At 43.9% G+C, this 24,555-nt stretch overlaps 2 protein-coding genes across 19 annotated transcripts in view; one reads left to right on the top strand and one right to left on the bottom strand.

Annotated features, from left to right (window-relative positions):
• Positions 1–24,376, top strand: part of PAK3 (p21 (RAC1) activated kinase 3) — a 243,675-nt gene extending 219,299 nt beyond the window's left edge. For 5 of the 10 annotated variants that reach the window (XR_011728606.1, XR_011728607.1, XR_011728604.1 and 2 more), the window contains 11 exons: positions 106–237; positions 1,155–1,317; positions 5,508–5,571; positions 9,193–9,241; positions 10,988–11,100; positions 12,023–12,140; positions 12,964–13,063; positions 13,463–13,659; positions 16,638–16,775; positions 17,353–18,590; positions 18,626–24,376. Coding sequence is in view for 5 of the 10 variants with exons in the window: in XM_071757584.1 (XP_071613685.1) it covers positions 106–237; positions 1,155–1,317; positions 5,508–5,571; positions 9,193–9,241; positions 10,988–11,100; positions 12,023–12,140; positions 12,964–13,063; positions 13,463–13,659; positions 16,638–16,775; positions 17,353–17,442 (1,164 nt within the window). In the remaining 5 variants the exon portion in view is untranslated. Of the gene's footprint in view, positions 1–105; positions 238–1,154; positions 1,318–5,507; positions 5,572–9,192; positions 9,242–10,987; positions 11,101–12,022; positions 12,141–12,963; positions 13,064–13,462; positions 13,660–16,637; positions 16,776–17,352 lie in introns of all 10 variants that reach the window. The other 5 variants (XM_071757584.1, XM_071757585.1, XM_071757581.1 and 2 more) reach the window with 1 other exon arrangement.
• The window catches only part of CAPN6 (calpain 6), a 64,433-nt gene continuing 54,125 nt past the window's right edge, over positions 14,248–24,555 (bottom strand). For 8 of the 9 annotated variants that reach the window (XR_011728595.1, XR_011728597.1, XR_011728599.1 and 5 more), the window contains one exon: positions 14,248–24,018. The gene's annotated coding sequence lies outside the window, so the exon portion shown is untranslated. The remainder of the gene's footprint in view (positions 24,019–24,555) is intronic. The other variant, XR_011728600.1, reaches the window with a different exon arrangement.

Below are 24,555 nucleotides of genomic sequence, written 5' to 3' on the forward strand. Positions count from 1 at the left end.
TACAGGCACATCTAGGGTGGCTCAGGAGACTGAAGTTGTGCATAATTATCAAACCTCCCTGGTGTCAAAAAGGTGACTGTCACTCATGCTACTCTCTATCCACAGAGCACAAAAACAGCCTCAGAACCCCCACTAGCTCCCTCTGTTTCTGAAGAAGAGGATGAAGATGATGAAGAAGAGGAAGATGACAATGAGCCTCCACCTGTTATTGCACCACGGCCTGAGCATACAAAATCAGTAAGTGCCAGCCTTGGTCAGCACTGGTGTCATTCTGATCAGGTAGCAGCTGCAGGTGAAATCACTGAGGGCTGGAGGCCATGGCTTAGTTCTTCACCCAAACCACTTACACCAGGACAATCTGGTTGAAACTTTCACATTTAGTCGTGAGTTTCCTGTGTTGCTGATAGGGTCCATTGATTTATCTTTGTGTAGCATTTTGTCTTTTAATGCTACAGGTGTGAAAGTGAGCAACTTTGCCCAAAGGACCTGTGTAGGCTCTCTGTCAGCAGTGGAGAGAATGGGTCATTGCAGGATACACAGGAGAATCTGTGCCCTGGAGGTACCTGTCCCTCTCCACAGGAAGCTAAAAGAACAGCTTACACTACAGCCTTAACTTCTGCATGACTGAAGTTTGGGTAAAAAATTCTGCCCAGCTTTGCACTGTGACGAGAACTTGGGTTTCTGAAGGACTGGAATGCAGTTCCTAATGGCTGCTCCCTGAAGCCTGAAATACTGATGAGAAGTCAGCTCAGCTCTTACCAGAAAAGGGAAATGCTCCCTGCTTGCTTTCATTCAGACACACACCCAGCTTGAGTGATGTTGGTACCCGTGAAAACACGTGAGCATCGAGGAACAAGGCTCTGGGGCCCTGGACAGATCTATTTATTTATCCCTGCAACACAGTAAATTAATTGTTTCAGTTGCTTTCAGAAAAATCAATGAAAATTGAAAAATGGAACTGGCTGTGAACTGTGTAAAACTTGCCTTTCATTTTTGCCTTGCCAGTTTGAGAACTGGACAGCAAAAGGAAACATTTTTAACCCCCCTGGATGTGGTAGGCAGCATCTTCCTAAGGGGTTGCACTTGGAAGATGACCTTGGGGGATCCTTTCTGACCATGCCACCTTTCTGACACAAATTAATTTCTTCTTGCAGATCTACACACGCTCTGTAATTGAACCTGCTGCTGCACCAGCACCTGCTAAAGAAGCCACCACTCCCCAGCCTGAAAACTCAAACACAAACACTTTGTACAGAAACACAGACCGGCAGCGGAAAAAATCCAAGATGACAGATGAGGAGATCCTAGAGAAACTGAGTATGCATCCTGTCTTTCTTGTCTGATACAGCTGGGCAATGTATGCATGGCTCAGGATTATGTACACCAAATATTCATCCTGGGTTTAGTGTCACAGAGTCACTCACAGCTCCCTGCACAGACTGGTTTTGTGCTTAGAATAAGTGAGAGAGAATTCTGGGTATTCCCTCTGCCTCTGGGGACAGCTACAACTGGGTTGGGTTTGCCTGAGCTTCCTTCTGTGCTGAAGGCAAAAGCAGAGGTTGTGTCTGGTTGAGCAGGCGGCTGTGACCTAGTGAATGGTCAAATTGAACAGAGTATTTGTGTTCCTAAATTCTCTTTTAAACTCTGGACTTCTCATCAGTCATCAAAGCCAAAATACTTTGCAGAAATCTGTTGATGTTCAGGAGGTTTTCGTGTTGTTTTGGTTTTGGTTTTCTTTTACCAGCAGACACTGCAGCACTGAGCTGATTCTTCCAGCTTCAGGGAGCTCTCCTGCCTCAGATATTGGTGTTGGTTTTATGATTGTTATTACTACTACTATTTCTACTAATATCCCAGAGTTTGTTTTTATAAGAATTCTGGTTTTGTCAGAGAAAATTCCTTTGAAAGAACATCATTTCACACTGTGGATAGAGAGGAAGTGTTTTCAGTGTGCCCCAAAAGAAAAAAACAAAAAACTTTTGTAACAGTCCGTACATGCTTATAAAGAGGAATCAAAAAAGCCACATCTGTGTGGTGTGAGGAGGTGAAAATGCATTGCATGCTTTTCTGAGGAGCCAGCCTCCAGCACATCCACTGGATCTTCCTCAGATGCCCATAACTTTGTCACAGCTGATTCCCAGACAGTTCATACTATTAGAATCCTAACCAGTGTCCCCAGCCCCTGCACATCTCATACTCCAGGAAATCACATCAAGCCCTTGGTGCTTCTGCAGCACAACCAATTTGATCTGCTGCTTGCACAGAGCTGCCAAGTGCTGTGTTCTCAGATAATAAATTGCTGGATTTGTTGCCTGGTTTGTTCTGTATCTACCATTAACTGGTAGGACACAAAGAGGATTGATCTAGACCTCCTTCTGTTTAATCTCAGAGCCACTAGTGCTCTGTCTTGAACTGCTTGTGTAGTCTGGCTGTGTCCTCTTTGCAGTGGCTGTCCATGGTTGTTGCTTCTTGTTGTACCTGCCCTGCCACCAGTGCCTGCTGGGACTGCAGAGGCTGAAGCCTTCCTGTGCTCTGAGATTTCAGCTGCTTGGGCAGAGTATTTTGCACCCTTGACAGGAGTTAGAAAGAACTGAATCTCAGTGCCATTAGGGATAAGTTCAGTAGCTTTAGCTGAGGGCACAAAGACACAAATTCCAGAGCAGATAGATAGATACCTGCAGGTATGTCAGCTTCTAGAGGCAGCTTCTGTGTATGCCAGATTAGGGCTGAGCCCTTGAGTTATTGTGGGTTGTGTCTCTGAAATGAAGCGTGCTTAGCGTGCTTTCATGTTTTTCTTTCATAAGAATTTGATACCAAGTGAGCAAGGTCTGAAGATCTGCCTTGGGCAGATTGTGAAAAATCTTTTTGTGCTTTTAGGAAGCTGCTGAAAAGGAGGGTGATGCTTTTTTGTTACAGTCCTGGGCTAACTGTACTAAGCACGTGTGATGGTTGGATTTTTTCTGTTTTAACTTGTGTGACTTCTCCACCTTGATTACTTCCCCCACAATTGATTTTATGCTACTTTTAAGAAGATGCCCTCTCTTTTATCTTAAATTGCTTTCATAATTCATTTCTGCTTGAAATAACTTGGAATAAATTGAGGTTTTTTAGAGCCACTTTCATTACAAGTTTTGCTAGGGTGTAAAGCCTGTAATACTGAGATAAGATCAAACAAAATTCTGTCTGTAATGAAGTCATGAATATGTTGCACTGTCGTTATAAAACAGAAGTGGCCCAATTCTGCTTTCTCATCCACTTAATGTAGGACTTGATAAAGTGCTTGAAGACATCAAAATAGCTGATATGTTTATCTTCTGTCCAGAGCAGAAAGTGGTTCTCTGAACTGGAGCTGTGTGCCAGTCACTTTCTTGATTTCAGTTGTGTCATATTTGATGTGCATTGGCTTAAGCACAGGCAGCCAACCACAGAAAATGAACTTGTGAAACTCAAGTGTTGAGGAAACCCTCCAGAAATCTGAACTGCAAAATCCATGACAAATTTGGAAATTATTTTTCAAAATATTTGTTCTGCCATCTTTTTCTGTATCCTTTTTCTAACGTGAACTTCCATGAACTTCTGATCTCTGTTCTGATAGCTACACAGTTCCATGAAGGAGCTGAAAATAGCACAGAGCCAGACACTGAATACACAAAGTTTTTCCTCTTGTCCAGCCCAGGATTATGGCTGTGTTTGGTTCAGTACTGCAGAGTCTCACGGGGGATCCCTGCCTGGGGGACAGGGGAGCTCAGCAGTGTGAGTGGTAGGGTTTGTTTTCTCATCTCACCTCCCTTCTTCCAGTCAATTAAAAGGGATTCCCAGTGTCTTCTGCTCATATTCTTCAGAATAACTCTTGGTGAGTTACATTGTGCTGGTGACCCATGATACAGAAGAAGAATGAAAGCCTCATCTCACTTTATACATTTCAGTGAGATGAAACTCTGAAAAGCAAACCATGTCCTGAAAACCTTACATCCTTGGCTTGGGCTCCAGACTTTCCAGTTCCTCTGACTCTCACAGGCTGGTGCAGCAGGACAGGACCTCTTGGGGACTGAGCACTCCCACCCCCTGGGGCTCTGGCTGTGTGCCTGGGGTGCTGGGCAAGGGGAGCAAGCACTGCAGGGCAGAGGAAACCCCTTCTCCTCCAACTCCCATTATTCATCTTGCCAAGGCCAGCAGAGCTGGTGTAGCAGGGGGTGTAGCAGATGGTGTTGATGCCCCATCTCCTTGCTGTGCTGGCAGGCAGGAATCCTGGCTGGGCACCCAGTCAGATGCACATTTGGATGCTGAAGCCCTCTGCAAAAACGGCATGGGCAGGGCAGAGAGGTGTTTGTTACTACTCACAGTCAATGGCACAACTTCTGGTTTTGTTTTGGATGCACAGGTGAAGGAGTAAGCTTGGGTTTTGTGTTTGTGATACAGGAATGTTGCCAGATCAGTCAAAACAAACAGAACGTGCTGTGAAACATTGGTAGCCTTTCCTCCTGAACTAATCTTCTTAAAGTATTTCAGTAATGCATGTTCCAAGTGAAAGCTTTAGAAGTCATTTGCAGTGAGCCATCACCTTTGTTGTTTGTATCTTATCTAGGAAACCACCTGACCAGAGAAAGAAAAATATTGGTTGGGTTTTTTTCCAAGATTTGAAATTTCAGAATTGAGTTTATCAGATTTTGGCTCTTTCAGCTCATACACATCGTCCTGATTCCTGTCCTTCCTTTCCTTCCCGTTCAGAGTGCCTGCACCTCCCAGTGGGCAGGGAGCTGTCGAGCAAGGAATGCTTTACTTTCATCTGTCAGTGTCCCATGAGCTGCAGAGTGGCTGATGGAGCCACTGGGCTCTGCCCGCGGTGCCCTCAGCTGCCAGGAGGCGGCAGCACCCACCTGCCTGGCCCCTGCATCCCATTGTTGCACTCCTCCAGGTATCAGCATCTCTTCTGTGGCAAAGTTCTTCTGTAGAACTTCTCTGTCTGGGGCTCATAGTTCTTAAAGCCCGATAATTATTGATTATAACGTGAGATGCTATTCTGTAGAAATATAAAGACATGATTTTGGCAAACTGCCAAAAAGACTTGAGACCCTCCTGGAAAAACACTCTGCAATTTTCTTCCTCTTCTGACAACAGCACCTGTTCATAAAAATTGATTCCAGAACTCAAGGTGCATTTAATCTTCAGAAGCAGTAACCCTTCTGTTGAATCCCACAGAATATTTATTGCTGAGGAAAGAAAGGCTCTGTTGTTACAGCTCTCATTAATGTTTATAGACAGCAAACACGTTGTTACCTGTTCTTTCTTTTCTGCTATTTGTCTCCTGCCAGTATTTCTCCCTCTTTTCAGTTTCCTGTCAAGGTAACTTTCCAAAGGACCATGGAGCTGCCTACATTATTGTTGTTGTTACCCAACTGACTACAAACAGCTTACAGCCCCAGGCAGTGGGGCTGCACTTCTGATCTGCTGGAAGGTGGTATCTCCATTTATTTTTAAGTGAGACTCTTTCATTTTGTTTCTTTCAGGGAGCATTGTGAGTGTGGGAGATCCAAAGAAGAAGTACACTCGATTTGAAAAAATTGGCCAAGGGTAAGTCCACTCACAGTGACTTAAACAAACCCATGGGCCAGGTATTTTGCTAATGTAATATCAAGCATGAAGTCAGGTAAGCTCCAAACATGGTCAGACAATGGGTTTAGATTCTCCTGTCTCTCAGTACTGATCTGAATTTGTAACTGTGGTTGGAAGACATCATCCAAGATAACTTCACACTGACAATATCTTGCCTGCAGCAAGGACAAGAAGTGCTACTGTCCCTCAGCTCTGTGATACTTGTTTGCTTATTTTTGTAGGAGAAACAATTTTTGTACTCCTCAAAATAACATGGTCATGTTAAAAAAATAGAAAAAACTTTGTTGCCTAAAAGAGTAACTTACCACCTTAGAGTTGTCAGATAAGCAGTGGTTCTCAGTAGCATTTCTTTCACATATTTTGCTTTAAAAATACTCAGTGATCAGGATCATAACCACATGGTTCAGAAACCAAGAGCAGGGGTTAAACAGCTACTATTTTTTTAGCAGACGTAGTAAAAAACACAAATTCAGTAATAAACACAGCATAAAATAGTTGATGAGAAAACTCAGCATCTACCTGATCCACCACTTGTGAGTTTTGTAGGTTTTATGTGTTCACTGAAAATAACCAGCCAGGCAACCCTTTGGCAGCCCAACTTTGCTGACTGTGAATAGGAGTGACATGAAATACTTCCTATGTGAGGAGGCAAGAACAAAAGAAATAACATCAAAATTAGGTGTCTGGCTTGCATTGTAGAAATGGAAACTCTCACAGGTCCATCAGTCTGGCTGTTTTAACTCCAGAAGAGGCAGTGCCATTCATGTAGCACCAGGATAACACTGCTGTCAGGGTATGACAGAAGCTGTTTACTGACATCAGGAGATCTTTTTCTGCCTTAGCTGTTAGTGAGGTTTGAACTTGGGGTAGCATATTGCTGACCCAGAACTGATCCAAACTGCAGAAAGCCAGACACACTCATGCTCTTTCTCTGGCAGGCTTTATCTTTGGGAGGGCACTTGTGGGAAAGTGTTTCTGCTCCATTCATTATATAAAATCCCTTTCTTAGATTCCAGCCTGCTTTCTACCCAAAGATTCAGTTGTTATTGTCATTTGTAAAATGTCAGTGGACACTTAGAGCTGTGTCAGTCTCTCAAAAGATGTCAGCTGAAAAAGTGAGACTCGGAATAAACGTGCATGAAGCAGATTATTGCTGTCACTGTGAGAATGTGACCATCACCCCTCACAATCTTTCATTTTGACAGTTCTAGGAGTGAGCTTGTACAAAGGTGCCTCAACAACTGATGGAAAGACAAGTGGCCAATATCTGGCCTGAAAGGGCATCCAAATTGATTTCCTCCAGCCTTTAGTACAGCCTGAAGCTTGTACCCCCTTCTTACAGTGAGTGTGCTCAGGGCTGCAGTGCCACAGGTCAGTTTACAGTGATGGGGAAAGATCCTAGAGAAAAAAAATCATCAGGAAGGTGATCAAACAGGATGATCAGGAGGAACCACACTGCTGCATGGCTGTGGTTAGAGTGTCTGCAGCAGGGCTGGCTGAGCTGCACTGCCTGGGATGCTGCTGAGGGGCTTAATTGATGCTGCCTGCCCCAGCAGTTAGCTGGGTACAGTTATGCCAACAGCAGTAGTAGTGTTGGGAGTGAGTAGCTGTGTAGTAGCTGCTAAATGAGAGCACTGCAAGGCAGCAAGAGATGTGGCTGCCCAGAAAACTGCAAATAGAGAGCAACTTCTTACATAAGGAAAAGCAGCTTGGCCAACATGTAGCACTTCTTGGCTTCACACTGGTGAGTTAATTACCAGGGTGATGGGCTTAGAGCAGCTTTGCAGTGAAGGGTGGGCTGTGCTGAAGAGCAGGTCAGCTCCAGGGCTGAGTTCTCATCTGTCTCTAGCTGAGGGATGAAAATGCTGCTAACACCAGGGGAAACTTAGGTGGTGCTTGATAAAGAGGCAGTGTTTGCTCAAGCAGTGTCAGCTCTTGCAAGAAAGACAAATGAGTGTGGAGCCATGAGCAGCCTGGGTTCAGGTTGGTTTTTTTTAATCTGGTACTGCACTGCATCACTGTGACACAGATTCAATTGTGGACCCTGGTACTTGCCTAACTGCATTGTAACCAAGATATTACAGAAGTGTTTAAAAGTTAGATAGAGATCAGAAATTATAGTTGCTTAGAAGTACAAGTTCATCATGCAGAATCACAGAGCCCTTGCAATTAATTCACAGCTCTCCTTAAATTACTCACCTTTATCTAAACTCCTCACAGATGGCCTGGAGCATGCCAAAGGCATCCTGATTTAAATAGCTGCTTTTAAATAAACCCTGACAGGACTTTGCTCAGGAGGTAGAGCACAGTGTTAGCAAGTCTGAATAAATGGTGTCGGCTTTTTATGAAAACAAATTGGATTAATTCTGACAATTAGTCATAGGAAAATGCATTTGCATTTATATTAAAGGAATACATAGCGTGCCCAATGAGAACATTGTTCTCAACACAGACATGCAGTCTCTGGTGATGGTTGAATTAAAATGCTTCAGAAATATTTCAGCCTGCAGGTAAACAAATAAGCTGGGGGATCATGAAAAATGAGTGAGCTGCTGTGGGCATTTTCAGCCAGTGGGACACTTGCTGGGTGCATGTTCCCACTTCTCAGAATCCCCAGCCTGGCTCTCCTTTACCTCACTGCCCTTTAGATGGGGGCTTCTTCAGTGATGGGAGCCTAAACCTCTGGCTTAGCTCTGAATGAAGCCCACAGTTGCTTTTAAACCCAAATCATCTTCTTGCTGTAAACCCATGATCGTGGCTCTTCACATCATTACAGGGCAAGAACCTCTTTCAAAGAGAGGCAGATGGCAAACAGAACTCCACGCTCTGTAGTCTGCAGGTGAGCACACCATTTATTTCTGGTGGCTCTACAACACAACCTGTCTGCCATCAGTAGTAAAACATAGGCACCATGAAGAGTCCTCCACATACCTCGTGTACTTAGCAGAAGCTGCTCCTGGTGGTTATTGACACACAAAGAAGCTGTCTCAGGGTCCTCTGTTTAGAGTAGGTGTCCATTTGTTTGTTAAACAATATGTGCCTTAACCTGTTCTAGTTGGAGCCTCACAGGATGGCTGGAAGTTTTCTTGCTTGCTGGAAAAAGCTGTGTCTGGATCCTTTCCTCAGGTGGCTGTCACAGGTATTCAGGGTTCTTAAAACCCTGTATGGTGTTGCCTGAATTTTGCAGATTAAAATATGAAGTCTCAGAAGGCACTACTGGAATCTGTGTTACAATCACTGGAAAAAAAAAAAGCAGATAGACAAAAAAAATGCTACAACAAAGTAAAACTAGAGAAAATGGAGAAAGAATTAAATGTATTTTTTTCAAATCTCTCCCTTAATTTTTGAACTAAAATAATGTAGTAGGTACATGTGAGATTTGCACCAGCCCTTTTTTTCTTCATGATGAGCATAAAGTTTTACCTTGACAACCCTGCATGGCAGAGGGCTGATGAGCTGCTGTGCTGAAGGAGGGGATGGACAAAGGTGTTTTATGAACACTCCAGGAAGCAGAAATCTCATTAGGGTTGCTTTCACTCATTAGAAGTAAACCTCATTTCACTTATGTTTTGTTTCTAGGGCATCAGGAACTGTTTATACAGCAATTGACATCGCCACAGGACAAGAGGTAAGTGAGGACAGTCCCAGCAGATTGGGGATTTGTAGTTATTTCAGTGCTTTCCCCTCTGGGGCAAACTGAGGATGGACCTTTCAGGTACATTTTCATCATCCCTGAGTAGGTATTTCAGTGGATAGAAATCTGTAAAGAAATCTCAGCAAGCTTTTGGGCCTGATAAAAACTACAGAATTTATATTGCCAGTGGAAATGTATTGGTTTAGAAATTGTTGTGTCTCTGTTCCTCAGAGTGCATGAAGCTGTGAGGATGCTGGCCAATGTGCACAGCTTAACTCTACATTTACAGCACAGAATCTGCCTGTGGACCTGGCCATGGAGCAGTTTGCAATGCAGATTATAAAATCTAAAGGTCTGGTATATTGAGAGGCCTTGGGAGTGGTCACAGATTCCCCTGTTGGTGTGGGGAATAAACAGCTTCAGAATGTTGCTTAGTTTCAGACAGACTTTGTCCTTAGGATCAGAAAAAAAATTTTAAGGAGGGAAGTGGAATCTTTTAGAGAATGACACGCCAGTTCTGCCTTATTCCCAAAATATATTAATGCATCAATTAATTAATAAAGGTTGCTGTCATTCAGTCCCAATGTACCTTGACCACAGGTTCAGGCAGTAATCCTATTCAGCATTTTTCCATCACGTGTTACATTTTCCAAGCATACCACGAGACTAATTAAGGAGAGATGATGTTTAGGATGCAGTTTGGTTATTTCAGTCACACTGAAGCTGGTTGACACACACTGACAAATGAGAAAAAGTGTATCAAGAGTGAAGATCTGTCCCACACAATCCAGTTGTGTTTGGGCCTGGTGTCACTGACAGCCCAGGAACTGCTCACAGGAAAGTGAAAGAGAAACCTGGAGACCACGCCAGGGGGAAGATGAGACTGAGCAGAGGAGCCAGGAGGAGGAGTGATCACATTAGTAATGAACAGACAGGGTGCTGGCTTAGAGAATCCATCGGCTCTTTGGGGCTGCAGCTTAAAAATTTTAATTTCTGGCTGTCAGCAAATACATCTGAATCTTAATGGCTGTTTCTCATCCACCTGCAGTGCTGCACCTTGTAACTGCTCTTAGACAGAGGTCTACAAGGGATCTAAAAGCCCCGAGTCTTGCTTATAACCTTGGGTGTATCCATAAAGTACCATAGAATTGTTTTTTTTAATTAAGCCAGAAAATACTTGCAAATCTATAATGTGTTAATGTTATTTAGAGTTGCAAAATCAAAATTCAAGGAGTGCTAGGATTGCATTTTTCAATACTACATTTATACACAATGTAAGGATGTGTTTTTTCTCAGTTATGCAATCAGGAATAACAGCAGATGTTGAAATAATGATAAAAAAATCATATAACTGGTACCAGTATTACCAGCTAGATTTATATATGTTTACTGTAACAGCCCTTGTTGCTTGTAAAATTTGTGTGAGTAATAATAATAATAAACTAAGGCCATTTGAGAAGAATGTAGTGCCAGAGTGTTGCTAGAGATTTGTGGTCAATAATTTAAAGACCATTACCACAAATTTTACATCACAAAATGTGTATGGCCATGTGTCCTGTAACTGGCACCCAAGCCAGCAGAGAAATAGGGTGTTGTGATGTAAGTTACTGAGCTCTTTATGTCTAAAAACAAGACAGTTTGGAACAGCTCTGCTACATCACTCCAAAAACACTCACTCTACGTTGATGCTGACCTCCTGGAACAGACTGCTCGAGGTAATGGGTTTCAATGTCATTTTAGGTGGCCATAAAACAAATGAATCTCCAACAACAGCCCAAAAAGGAATTAATTATTAATGAAATCCTGGTCATGAGGGAAAATAAGAACCCCAATATTGTTAACTATTTAGACAGGTAAGTACTTCTGGTATTATCATATGAATGTTCATTTACTCCAAGGTAATGATTAAAAAAAACCCCTTTGGTCACTGGCAGACAACTGACCTTTTTATTATTTATCTACTCATACACAATGTGTGGGAGGAGACAGCATTTTGTCTGCATTAATATTTCTGGCAGACATTGTTCTTAGACTGTTTTCACAAACCTGGATCAGCCAGGTCTTACTAAAAACAGCCTGTAAGTTCACTACCTCTAAAACCTGTTCTTTTGTTGGGGTGGGGTTTTTGGGGGGGTTCTGGTGGTTTGTTTTTTGCTTGTTTGTATATTTTGGGGTTTTTTTTTTTTAAAGTTTCCTGTGTCTTATGGGGGATTTCTGTGGTACTTTCTGTGTCTTATGATAAGTGCTGATAAATCATCATAGAAATTATTTCCCTTGGGCTGTTCCCATTATTTTCCATTGCTGTGGATGCCAGGAGGACTAGGTTTTTGTTTCCAGAAACATACAATGTGCCAGTTTTTAAATTGTTTTTCCTGTTTCTGAGTGTATTTTATGTAAGGTCTTCCAAACCACTGACCAGTTTCTGTCCTCAGTGGTACACACCCTCCTTCCATGGACAACAATGGAAGTTGTGTGGTCTTGTTCCTGGAGTTAATCACAGAATTTATGTGTTAAGATGATGAACCAAATGATGTGATAGGTCCTGCTTCAAGATTTTTCTTTGCTATTACTCAAACTGCATTTTTTATTTGCTTGCCATCTATGATATCTCATTTGTCACTTAGAAGCCTCTCTCCTTTAGCACAGAAGGAATATCTGGTCATTTTATTACTGTCTAAATTTAAAAATGACCTGGAAAGGAATCAACTGTAGTGTTCTTCATGAAGTAATTCAGCTATGCCCATTCATCTCCATGCCTTTGTTTCTTTCTTTCAGCTACCTGGTGGGTGATGAGCTCTGGGTGGTTATGGAGTACTTGGCTGGAGGCTCATTGACTGATGTGGTTACAGAGACATGTATGGATGAAGGACAGATAGCAGCTGTCTGCAGGGAGGTAAGGGATCCCACCACTGCTTCCCATTACCTGGACATTTATTACACATCTAAAGATGTGGTAAAAACATCAGTGATTTCATATTCAGAGCTTTGTTTCTGTGTTGCTTTTATGATACCGAGAGGAAAGAGCATCTTAAGTGATCTGCCTGCCTGTGTCACTGCATTTGTTATACTCTGCTATTATACTCTTAATGTACTTTTTAATAATTTATTTTTAGTTTTACCAGTCTCAACTTTGCCTCTTTAAACATTTGCCTGGAGCATGTCTGTGCTGCATTCCTTGCCTGTAAAAGTAAACATGCTGGTAGCAGAATTGTAAAATAACAGTGGAGAAAAATAGGCACTCATTTGTCACAGTCCTTAGCTTAAAAGGATAACATTCCACCCAAAATGGTGCTTGCTTCTGAAAAATTACTAACATGCTATTTCCAAATCTGCTGTAGAGCCTAACAATAAAATCTTTGTCATGCAACCTTCAACCTGATCCACTCTGTACTGAAGGAAAGGACTTTATCTGTTTTAGCAAACAACAGTTCGTCGTGTGGCTGGAGACAGCACATGCACTGCAGCAGAAGCCTTTCTGTCTGTGCTTCCAGGGGATGGGCTTCAACAGTAATTGACATTTCTCTTTCAAAAGCTTCATTTAGAAAGTTACTGCTCTAATGGTGTTGAAGCAGCAAGCTAATCCTCCTGAAAGCACAATATTCTGCTGTTACTCACAATTCAGCTAGAAATTAAATCTTTCAGAGCCATTTACTTTTTTGTGTGTGATGAAATCATGTCATTAATTTTCACCCTTATGTTTCTATTTGATCTATCAGTGCCTGCAAGCTCTGGATTTCCTTCATTCAAACCAAGTGATTCACAGAGACATCAAAAGTGACAATATTCTTCTCGGAATGGATGGATCTGTCAAACTGAGTAGGTGTTCTTGGTCAGGCACAGCTTTCCCAGGCTGGGATGTGGGGCTGCTTCTGAGCTTCTGCCAGTTACCTACTGACCACTGCTGGAAGCTGATAGCAGAGAAGTATAGAAAGGAAAGCAGTGCAGAGTGGCTTTGGTTTGTGGATGTCCCTTCTAGAGGGGAGGGAGTTACAATCTAAAGCTTCCAGTGAGTAGAAGTCATTACATGAAACTCGTGGGGGTTTTTTGAGTGGCCAATCCAATCTTTCCCTACCTACAGCACCAAGTAAAGACAGCATGGCTGCTTTTCCAGATAGATTCTGTGCTTTTTCAGGCACTGTGTTAGGGATTTCTTTTGCTTGGTTTCTTAATTCTTCTTAATTAATTGGCTTTACCAATACTTGTTTTTCTCCTCAGCTGATTTTGGCTTCTGTGCTCAGATCACCCCTGAGCAGAGTAAACGGAGCACAATGGTCGGGACTCCTTACTGGATGGCACCAGAAGTTGTGACAAGGAAAGCATACGGCCCCAAGGTGGACATCTGGTCACTTGGGATCATGGCAATAGAAATGGTGGAAGGAGAACCTCCTTACCTTAATGAAAATCCTCTCAGGGTAAAGTGCAAATGAAATTGGATACCAATGTCTTTCTAATCTGTCCCATGTTTTCTCTCCCATGAGACAAAATCCCAGTCACATCAGGTTGAACTTGTTCCACCCAGGCCTGCTTCTAAAAATGCCACCAGAGCACATCAGCATATTCTGTAGCTTGGGTTGTATCATGGGAGAACCTCAAAAAAAGAAGTGATGTGTAGCCAGTTCAGAAATGTGCCATTTTTGCTCTCATGGATGCTTGCAATTTCTCATGTGGTTTTTGAACTCTTCGAGCTGTATCTTTGAATGTCAAGAACTTTTCAGTGGCAACTTTCTCTCCAACTGGGGAGTTTTTATGAAAAGCATTTTGACTGTACCTGCAGGCAGAGCAGTTTAGATCAGTGCCATCTTACTTGTTACAGTATTGCCATCATTATTTATTACCAAATTAATTTCTGGAAATATGTTTTAGCACAGATACATCCTTCCATCAGACATACACTCAGGGCCTGGGGGGCAAACACTGGTGTGATAAATATCCTTTGAAATGCAGGTTGGACCTCCCCAGTCTCAATTCTCTTAAAAAAACCAACAACCAAACCCTAAGCATTTGTTTGCTTTTCATTTATTAACCACAGCGCATCAATTTTCTTCAAAACTGTAGCATGTTTTCCCAATGCTGTGACTCTTCTACAGTTTCAGGCTCCTAAATCATCTGTATATTTTTCTGTCGTGTATCTGGGTGGCCTGAATAACTTTAGGATATCATTTTCACAGACTGCAGCTATAATTGTACACCAAATCCTTTCTTGCCTCTTGGTATGTTAAACAAATTAATGAGCTTTTTGCCCCTTTGCAGTTGCAGCAAACAATTTCCTTTGTACTGTACTTGTTTTCCTTTGCTGGCTGGGTTATAGGAAACCAAAAGATATATGGTAAGAAGGTACTTCAGCTTCCCATAGACCTTACTTTGTTGTAGAAATATTTAAAAGGTTCTGTACCTAAAGATGACTCTCCTTGTGATTGATGTTCTCAGAAGAAGTGAGCAACTACAAGAGATCCATTTGTCCTGGCACTCCTGTTTCCCAGTTGGGTAAAAGTAGCTGGAATGACATTTCCAAGGTTGCCATCAGTGCTGTGTTCCTTCACAGCAGGAGAGGTGACATCCCTGGGGTGGTACAGTGCACACAGGCACTCCAGCTCACCTCTGTGTCTGCTGGCTGAGGTCAGCTGCATACAGACAGGATAGGAGTGATTTTGTGACATTTATGTTGTGGGAAAAGTGAAGAAACCTCCTTTTATTGTTCTTACTGTAGGACAGTTCATTTGCCTTTTTAGGCTTGGAAATTTCCCTTGGTATTTAAGAGGGTAATAACAAAGTCAGTTTGGTCACGGTCTATTTAGACGCCAGTAGTGCAGAGCTGTTATTATCATGGCAGAGATTTTTATGGAATGCTCCTGGGCCTATTTCTATTATTATTCCTGTATATGTTAGACATACTCTGCAAGTTTAAGTTTAAATAGTTCAAAATGTTTGCCTTTCTTTCCTAAGTAACGCCTTCCAAAAGCAAAATGAGCTCCTCTCTCCAGCTGCCCAGCTCGTTAGACCTTGGACACCAGTGAATCACATCAGATAATGCTCACCCTCTGGTTTGCAAAATTCCATTCTGGTTCCCTGGCCTGAGACATATCAGGGAGATATTCCTGATGCTCGTGCTGAGCTGCATGAACACCTGAATTTAAGCTTAGCTTAGGTGTGGCTGAAGAGGAGATGGCCTGGAGCTGTCCAGTGTTTGGCTGCGTGCAGAGGGATTTCACCTAATGAGCAGCACATTGTGAAAGGGGATTCATAGAGGACTCAACCCTAACACAGATAACTTAAAACCTGAGAATTCAATGTATCTCAGCTCTTCTGTTGGTGAAGTGACCCTGACAACATAAAGCAAGTGTAACAGATTTTATGTTACCTATTTTTAAAAAAGAAAACAAACCACCAAACAACTCTTCCAAAACAGTGGTTTTGAGATGAACAACCCTCCAGTTCTCACTGGGAATCTTGCCTGAAACATGAAGAGTGTAGTTTAAAGGCAACACTGTCTATTCTGCTTCTTATCCTTTTTTCTGCAATACTTGGTGAGCATAGTTCTTTCATGCTCTAAGCCACTTTCTCCATCTCACCAAGCCTGAGCTTTCAAATGAAATCCAACTGCCAAAACCCCCCCATTTCTTTTCTGGCAGTTTTTGGGATAGGGACATCATTAATGTATTTACTTGAGTATCAGAGGGCACAGGGTTACCATGGGAATGGAATTACTCATTTTTCTGATTAGACCATTAAAGGTTTTTCTTTTACCACATAAGTGAGGCTGATCTGGAATTTGGAGACTGCTGAAGGACATAGCTGCAGGTGGCTTCTCTTTGCCTGATCATACATTCTCTTCAGAACACATTTGTGTGTGCAACTTGCATGTCTGTGCTGAAAATGATGTTCCAAATTGTTCTGTTTCTTTATCCAAGGAATAAGCTGGTGGATTTACTATTTTTTATCTTTTATCTGTTTACTGTTTTTATCAAGAAAAAGATTTTTTTTGCTACCTTTCTTTTATGGAAGCTTTACTTTAGGGACCAGTAAGCACTGCAGAGATGCATTTTATGTAATAATCCTTTGAAGTAACAAATGTTAGACCAAATTCTGGCTGTGTCTTCAACACAGCCTGTAAAGCTAGTGTCTGTACTTGAAAAAGCAAAATGTGCTTTTTGCTGAGGCAGTTTCCATTAACTAGGTCAGCCAATGAAATCAGCTGGCATGGCAAGAATATTTTGGTGTTGGAATCACTGGGGCTACATCAGGGTTTTTTATTGGTGTAGAAAAATCATCTCTAACCCTCTGCCAGGACAGAACTTGTCTCTGGAGACCGGACCTTAAAAAAAACAGGGTCTGGGAAGCAATTCCAGATCTGAAAGAACCAGGTGGAGTCTGGTGTTTCCCTTCTCCCCAGGCGCTGTATCTGATCGCTACCAACGGGACGCCGGAGCTGCAGAACCCCGAGCGGCTCTCGGCCGTGTTCCGAGACTTCCTCAACTGCTGCCTGGAGATGGACGTGGACAGGCGAGGGTCTGCCAAGGAACTTCTGCAGGTAAAGAGGGGAGCAGGTGCCAGCACAGCAGCTCTTCCATGTCATGGTTTCCTCATCAGTAACAATCAAAGGCATCAGATGGAATCCCCCTCACGCTAGTATCCAGGCTTGGTGCTTTTCAAATGAACAGTAAGTGGAGTTGTTTGGGTGGGAAGGGAGCATTTAAAGGTCACCCAGTCCAGCCCCCCTGCAGTGACAGGGATGTTTTCAGCTAGATCAGGCTGCTCTGTCCAACCTGACTGTTAATATTTCCAGAGTAAGGTAAAATAGGTTGTCTTTAGAAAACAGGAACCTAAGGAAGTCTTTCAAATTGTCTGAAAGGAGCCAAGGCCCTGGGACAGCCAGCAGCACGACCAGAGCACTGGCAGAGCAAAAATCCCAGTGAGCTGAAGACACCCCCTTGATCAATGGATTAGTGGGCTCATGGGTCTGCCTGTGCCAGAGAGGTGCTGGGCACCAAGAGGCAGGTGCTGACTGTCCCCTCAGCCCTATTGCTGTGCATTCCTGGTAACTCGAGCCTCTGAGTAACTTGAGTTTGGAAAGTAACGGTTTCTTTTATTTTTTTTCCTTTGGGCAGCATCCATTTTTAAAATTAGCCAAGCCTCTCTCCAGCCTGACTCCTCTGATCATTGCAGCAAAGGAAGCGATTAAGAACAGCAGCCGCTAGCGTTTCAGGCCAGCGTTCCCCCCATGCCAGCTCAGAGCAGGACTGAGAACAAAAACTCTATAAAACCTCAACTCTTGTGCTGCAGGACAGATGGATGGATGAACAAACCAACAGTCACAGTCATGGTGGTAGGAGGGAGAACAATCGGTCCCTCAAGGAGTAAAATCTTATCATTTGTCTTCTTCCTGCTTTCTGGCTCCTTAATTTATTTTTAGGATGAAACAGGGCTTAAGACAGAGAGGTAATGACTGAAAATGCTTTGCTGCCTCAGCCATTTTCAAGGTAAAGCAAATTCAGTTGGAAGATTGCCTTCCTTCTCTCCCTGTGAATAAGCTGTAAATTCACTTTTAAATTGTCGGTTGTTTCTTAAGAACAGAAAGTACCTTCTGTGTTTTGTTCTGGTTTTTTTGGTATGGTTTGGAATTGGAGAAGGGTCTCCTTCCTTCATAAACTCCAGACTGCGCTGCCTTTTGAATACAGCCCACTCAGTGGTGTTTGTCCAGTCATGGTACTTGTAGATGAGGAAGAAAGTGAAATTGCATTTCCAACCAAAAACAAACCAAGAGTGAGGCAGATGGATCCTGTCGAGATACAGGCTTTCAACTGTGAATATATAGTGTTTCAGTTCTTGACAATTTGATTTGTATAACTAATTGTAATCTGTTTGCCTGGGTAAGAGTCTAATGAAAACTAAAAAAGCAGAGAGCTGAGTCAGTGTGCTCAGAAAGGGCTCATGTGATGCCAAGCTGTAAAACAGGAGGTGAGAGCAGGCCCAGCTGTGCCTGGTGCTGAGCCCTGGCAGGGCACAGAGCAGCCCTGAGCTGGAACAAGGTGCTTGGAATGGCCGGTGGCAGCAGAGCAGCTCGGGGTGCTTCCCTCTGGGTGCTTCCCTCTGGGTACCTGGACTGATCACCCCCTGGCAGAGGGCTCCCAAGGTGAATGTGGCTGTGCTGGAACCACAGAGAGCGGCTGGTGGGAGCAGAGCTGGGTGGGGTGTCACCTCTGTGGGTGCCTGCTCGTCCTGTAGCTCCTGGGAGAGGTCAGTAGCATCTGTGGTGCTGTCAGAGGGGGAGGCAGCCAGGCTGTTGTGCAGGTGAATGTCCTTGAGGGACACGAGTTCAGTCCTGGAAGTTGTGTGACAGCAGCAAGTGCCACCTCCTGGGGTTCAGCTCTGCCTCAGCAGAAGAAAGCACCTGAACAGCCAGAGCTGTGCTGAGCAGAGGTGTGGAATATCACTGCAGGAATACCATCATTCCTGTGCTCTGTGTCCTGCAGCTCTGGGTTGCTGGGAGAGGGGAACCCTGGATGTGACTGAGGAGTGTGCTTGACTTGTCCATTGACTTGTAAGGGAGCAGAATAGTTTTAAGTATGCAATTTGTGTTTTATTTATTCATTTCTGAAAGACGCAATGTGGCTTCACTCAGAAAAAAAAGTATTTGCATGGAGTATCTGTTGCTGTATTTTAGTGGTACAACTCACTGAGGACCTTCAGAACACCAATTGAAGCAACACCCACCCTGTGAGCAGGGAAAGAAAAAAGTAAACAAGCCTTTTGCTGTCTATTTTCATGTTTAGGCCCAGGAGCCTTTAAGGTAGAGACCACCTTCACGTTCTGCCAGTAGGAACAAGGGATGCTTGGGCTGTTCTCCAGTTGGCTGTTAGCTTGGGTGGCTTTAGCTTCTTCCTTTGTTCCAGTCTGTGTGTTGCACCTGACCTTGCTCTGTCTATCCCAGTGTCTTTGGCCAAGGTGATGCCCACTGAGGTACCATGACCTGTCCTGATGTCCTGGGGAGCACAAAAGGTCTGACTGTCAGATGCACAAATTCCGTGCAGAGGTTGAGCACCATCCGTGGTGCTCCCCCCATGGAGCCTGAGGAGACCTGGGCAGGGCCAGGAGCAATGGTGACCAAGCTCCCATGTGGACAGGCTGCTGGAATCACACATCACAGCCTGGCTGACCAGAGGGCTCAGCACTGGGGCCAGCCCTGTTTAATATCTTTATCAATGATCTTGATGAGGGGATGGTGTGCACCCTGAGGGAATCTAGAGAAGTGTTGATCTGCCTGAGGGTAGGAAGGCTGTGCAGAGGGATCTGGACAGGATGGATCAATGGGCTGAGGCCAATTGTATGAGGTTCAACAGGGCCAAGTGTCAGGTCCTCCACCTGGGTCACAGTAGCCCCAGGCAATGCTCCAGGCTTGAAGAGTGGCCAGAAAGTGCCTGTTGGAAAAGGGCCTGGGAGTGTTGGGTGACAGCCAGCTGAGTATCAGCCAACAGTGTGCCCAGGTGGCCAAGAAGGCAACCAGCATCCTGGCTTGCATCAGCACTAATGTGGCCAGCAGGACCAGGGCAGGGATCATCCTGTGTTGGGCACTGGTTGAGGCTGCACCCTGAGTCCTCGGGTCTGTTTTGGGCCCCTCATGACCAGAAGGACATTGAGGGGGTGAATCATGTCCAGAGAAGGCACTGGAGCTCAGGGTGTGTGGTCTGGAGAAAAGTAGGCTGATGGGAGAGCTGCTCACCCTTCTCCCAAGTAATAAGTGATAGGATAGGAGTAAATAGCCTCAAGTTGTGCCAGGGGAGGTTTAGATTGGATATTAGGAACAGTTTCTTCCCCAAAAGGGCTGTCAAGCCCCATCCCTGGTGACACTGAAAGCCCTGCAGATGTGGTGCTGAGGGACATGGTTTAGTGGTGGCCTTGGCAGTGCTGGGTTAACACTTGGACTCGGTGATCCTTAAGGTCCTTTCCAACCTCAGTAATTCTGTTCTAGTGAAAAGACTGCTGCTTTTTTAAGGTCCTATTTTTCTCTGTCAGCTGAAGTTGTCTAACCAGGAGAGAGACTTTCTTAAGAGAGTATTTCATGGCTGCCCTCCGTGTAAAGCATTCATCTGAATGAAAGACATTTATATTCCATGAAAGAAGGGAAGAAACAAGTGTCACTTTCTGTTTCCAGTGTAGCTTTTATGGTTTTCCTACCTGTTTTCCTACTTTGTTTTCCTACAAAGGCCCAGACAGCCGTCCTCCAGAAACAAAGCACTTTTTTTTGTTTGTTCTTTTTTATGGCACATGTTTTCTGGACACACAGTGTAAATACTTACGTTGTCAGACTACACTGGCTGATTGGAGGGTTTTTCCCTATTTATTTTCTTTATCTATACAAACTTCAGCAGCTCTACTTTAAAAGTAACACCTTCTCAGCTTCTCAGAAGTTATAACAGGTGTGAAAAATAGGAAAAATCATGTGGTACTTTTTTTTTTTTTACTCGGTGTGTGCCCTAGCATATAGATTACTGCTGGCACTGGCTTTTTAAAGACAACTGCTGTAATAAGATGCCTTATTTTTTATGTTATTAAATACTATATTTGCTTTTCTTTGCATCAGAAATCTAGAGGTTTTCCTTCTAAAAAAAATCATTGGAAGGGAGGCAGGATTGAACAGAAATCATCTCTGCCAGGGGCTGTGTTCAACCTGAGGGTGTTGCCACGCAGGACAAGGCTCTGGTAGCATCCCTCTGGCTCTGGCACTGAACCTCAGTCACTGGATACTAAAGGATGGAAGCTGCACTTTTATCATCCCAGCTCTGATAGGAAAAGGGGAAGAGATATTATACTAAAAAAAAAACAAAAAACCCAAACCAAATCAAAGCAGTCCAGAGAGGGGCAAGTCTTACACATTATTTACAGGCCCATGGCAATAGTGTTGACCTTGTCAAAAGGAAAGAGATGAACACTATAGGATCCCTGGAACCATCTTGGGTTTTCTAAGTGCTGTCCTCTAAGCAGATATATTTTTGGCAGTATCAGAATTAGGCTATTTCTTGTGAGAAGCATAGGCAAATAGTTTTCAAACACTTTCATTCCAAGGTTTTAAAAGATGGGTTAACTGTTCATTTCTAACTTCTTTAAATGGTAAAAAAAAAAACCCAAGAGGTTGACTCCCATCCCTGCAGTGAAGATGTGTGAGAATGACCCAACAGCTCATTGTGGTTTTAATGTGCTTTGGGCCAGAAGCATGACAGCAAAGTCAGGGAAGTTTGAGAAGCACACAAAAAGTTTTTTAAGAAAAAAGTAAAAAAAAAAAAAAAAAAAAAAAAAAAGACATACCTATGTAGAATTCTGTACAGCTCCTGCATGCACTCCTGGGAGCCTGCATGGGATCTTACAGTGCTCTCGGGGTTTGATCACCAACTTGGGCTGGGGTTGCATCCTGATTTCTTGTGTCCAGCACTTCTGTAAATACTTCTGTGTTTATTCTCCACCTTTGGCAACTGCTCGGCCAGCTCACACCGCACACACCAACTCAAGTTGTTTGTGCTGAATTTCTTTGAGGCCAGAGGCTGCACTTGGCAGGTGTCTGTGCCCCCGTGTCCTGTCACTGCAAATGAAGCACATTCCAGTCACCACAAGAAGGGAAGCAAGTACCTGTCCCTGTGCCCTGCTTGTAGGAAGTGTCACTGTACCTGCTGTCTGTGTGGCTGCTATTTCCAGCGTGAAGTCATTGGCCTGGCCACTCAGAGTCCTCACACAAAGCATTTTTTTTTTTCCCCCCATACCAGGTAAATATCTTTGATTTTAGCTCCCAGTTTTCAGGCAGCCAGCAAAGGACAACCCTTGTGGTTCAACATAGACCATCCAAGGTTTCATAGAGCATGATTTGGAATTCAGCGAGCTTTAAAACTTCTCTTTGCTTGCATCTGTCCTCTAGTTGATGGGGTGGTTTCTTTTTCTGGCTAAAGTTTGGTGAATCTTGCTTTTCAGATGTCATTTAGAGCTGACTGCCATAACCCTAGGGATGCATATGAACTATTACTGGCCTGAGGTTGTGTGCATCTTTGGTGACAAGAGCCATCTCATAAGAAAAAAATGGTATTACAGGAAAGAGGAGGGATGCTGACATGCTCTTGATGGGTGCCTTTGGACTGCCAGGTGCATATGAGCCTGCAGACTTTGTTCTCAACACCAAGTGCTGGGAGAAAAGGAATGGCCTCAATTTGTTCCAGGGGAGCTTCAGAATTGGGTACTAAGAAAAAAATTATTTTCCAAAAAGGGTTTTCAGGCACTAGACCAGGATGCCCAGGCCAGTGGTGGATTTGGAAGGCATTCCAAATATTCCAAAGCCATGTAGATGTGGTGCTGAGGGACACTGTTTCGTGGTGGCTTTGGCAGTGCTGGAGTTCATCCTAAAGGTCTTTTCAAACCTAGGAGATTCTAACAGATGTCTGCCAGCTTCAGCTCGTTCTGGGTCAGCAGCATGACTTTTATCCAAGTTTACTCTCAGTCAGCTCTTGTGGCCTGAGGCTCCAGCTGCTGTAGCTGCCAGTGCACACAGGCTGCTTGGAGAGATGTGTACAACATCCAGCACTGAGGGAGGAAGTGTCTGAACTGAGACCATGAGTATTGTTTGTGTGTAACCTCCCCACTGTCCTTTACTCCTTTCAGGGGCTTGAGAAGTTTTCCTAAAGAGAGAAATTGAGCAGTGTGTTACCTCTCTTTCCAATTGCTATATGCTTGACTGATTTTTGTCCCTCTCTGCGTCCTCTGTTCTTCCTGTGCTTGGTGGCTTCTAACCAAGACTGTGTAACTGGCTCAGATAATGTCCTCAAGATCCCCATTTCTTTGCCCTTTGAGCTCTTTACAGCAGCCTTTTGTATCTGTAAGCTTGGGGAGGGAGTTACCAGCTCCATTTTTGTGCATAACCTCCCAGAGCCCTGGGCCTGTCACCTGAATTCCATGCTGGCACTGAGGGCTCCACACCTCGGGGTGGTGGGGCACTGCTGCAACCCTGAGGGAATGCTGGCACGTTGGTGAAGTTGGGTCCTTTTGGTGTCTGTCTCATTTGTCTGGCCCAGCCACAGCCACGGGGATCAGATACAGCCACTGCTGCTACTGCTGCAGTCAGTGGGAGTTTGGGTGTTGGCTTCAGTCCCAGCAGAACCAGTGGGGTTGTCCCGTGGCCCCACATGCGGACAGGAGCTGCCTGCTGCTCTTCTCATGTTAAAGGTGTCCAGGTCAGGAGTGGTTCAGCACAGCAAACATGAAGTCCCTTCCATCCATGGCTGCAGAGACTTTTGGACCTTTGAGCTCAAGGTGCACAATGGCAGTTGCTTTTTGTCCCTCTGTTGGTGTTGGTGTTCAGCAATGCTGCTACATCAGTTTGTAGCACAGCAACAGGGAAAAAAGCCTCAGTGCTCTGCAGGTGCCACACTTGGGAGCTGCTCCAGGTCCAGCAAGGACTGTGCACCCCATAGCCCCAGGGAGAGAACATCTCCCCCCGCCCTGGGCAGAGCCCCGAGTCCTGGGCACCCTGGGAGCTGCACTGCAGGTGCTGTGAGTACAGAAACTCATGGGGAGAATCTGCAAAAGAATTCTGCAACTCTTGCCTGGATCAGGGTGTAACCAGGGGGAACTCCAGTTCAATCCCATGCAATCAGTTTACAGCTATGCTGGTGTCTGTGAGATAATTTTTTTTCTTCAGGGTATCCAGAAAAAAGTAAACTGAGGAGGAGCCTACATCCTCATCGTTCATCAGAAATGTGTCTCATTTTGCTGTACATTCCTTTTTTAGGACGTGTTATCTGTTTAAAAAAAAAGAGAAAAAAAAACAAAAAAAGAAAAAGATAAAAGAAAAAACAAATGTGTAGTGAAAAAATCTTCTGTAACTTTGGATTAAGAGGTAAAACTGATCTTTTTAAAAAGAGAACTAAGTTATTTACTTTGTAAATGTGCTGATGGCATGGATCCATCTTACTGACCTCAGCATCCTTTTTTTTTTAAGATTTTGGGTTTTGTTTCCAATATTAAGTTATTTTAAATTGTGGTTGAAGCAATAGAAAAATTGAAATATGGATTGTGCATGACTGTGTCTTGAGTGTAAAAATATTGCAGTTTGAAACTTGGACCTAAAGTATTGCAAATAAAAGTTATAAATACCAACAGCCTGTGTGACAGCAGTTTTCCTGGGGGACTGACCAGTGCTGTGCTTGTCACTTCAAAGGACCAACAGCCCCTCCTGATGGATAGAGAGCTACACACAGCTGAGGGCTCACCACACTTCTGCCCACAAAGCTTTACACCCAGGCACCTGCTCAAAGGTTCCATGCTGGTGGACTCAG

The sequence above is a fragment of the Heliangelus exortis genome, chromosome 14 (genome assembly GCF_036169615.1).
Source record: "Heliangelus exortis chromosome 14, bHelExo1.hap1, whole genome shotgun sequence".
Lineage (NCBI taxonomy): Eukaryota > Metazoa > Chordata > Aves > Apodiformes > Trochilidae > Heliangelus > Heliangelus exortis.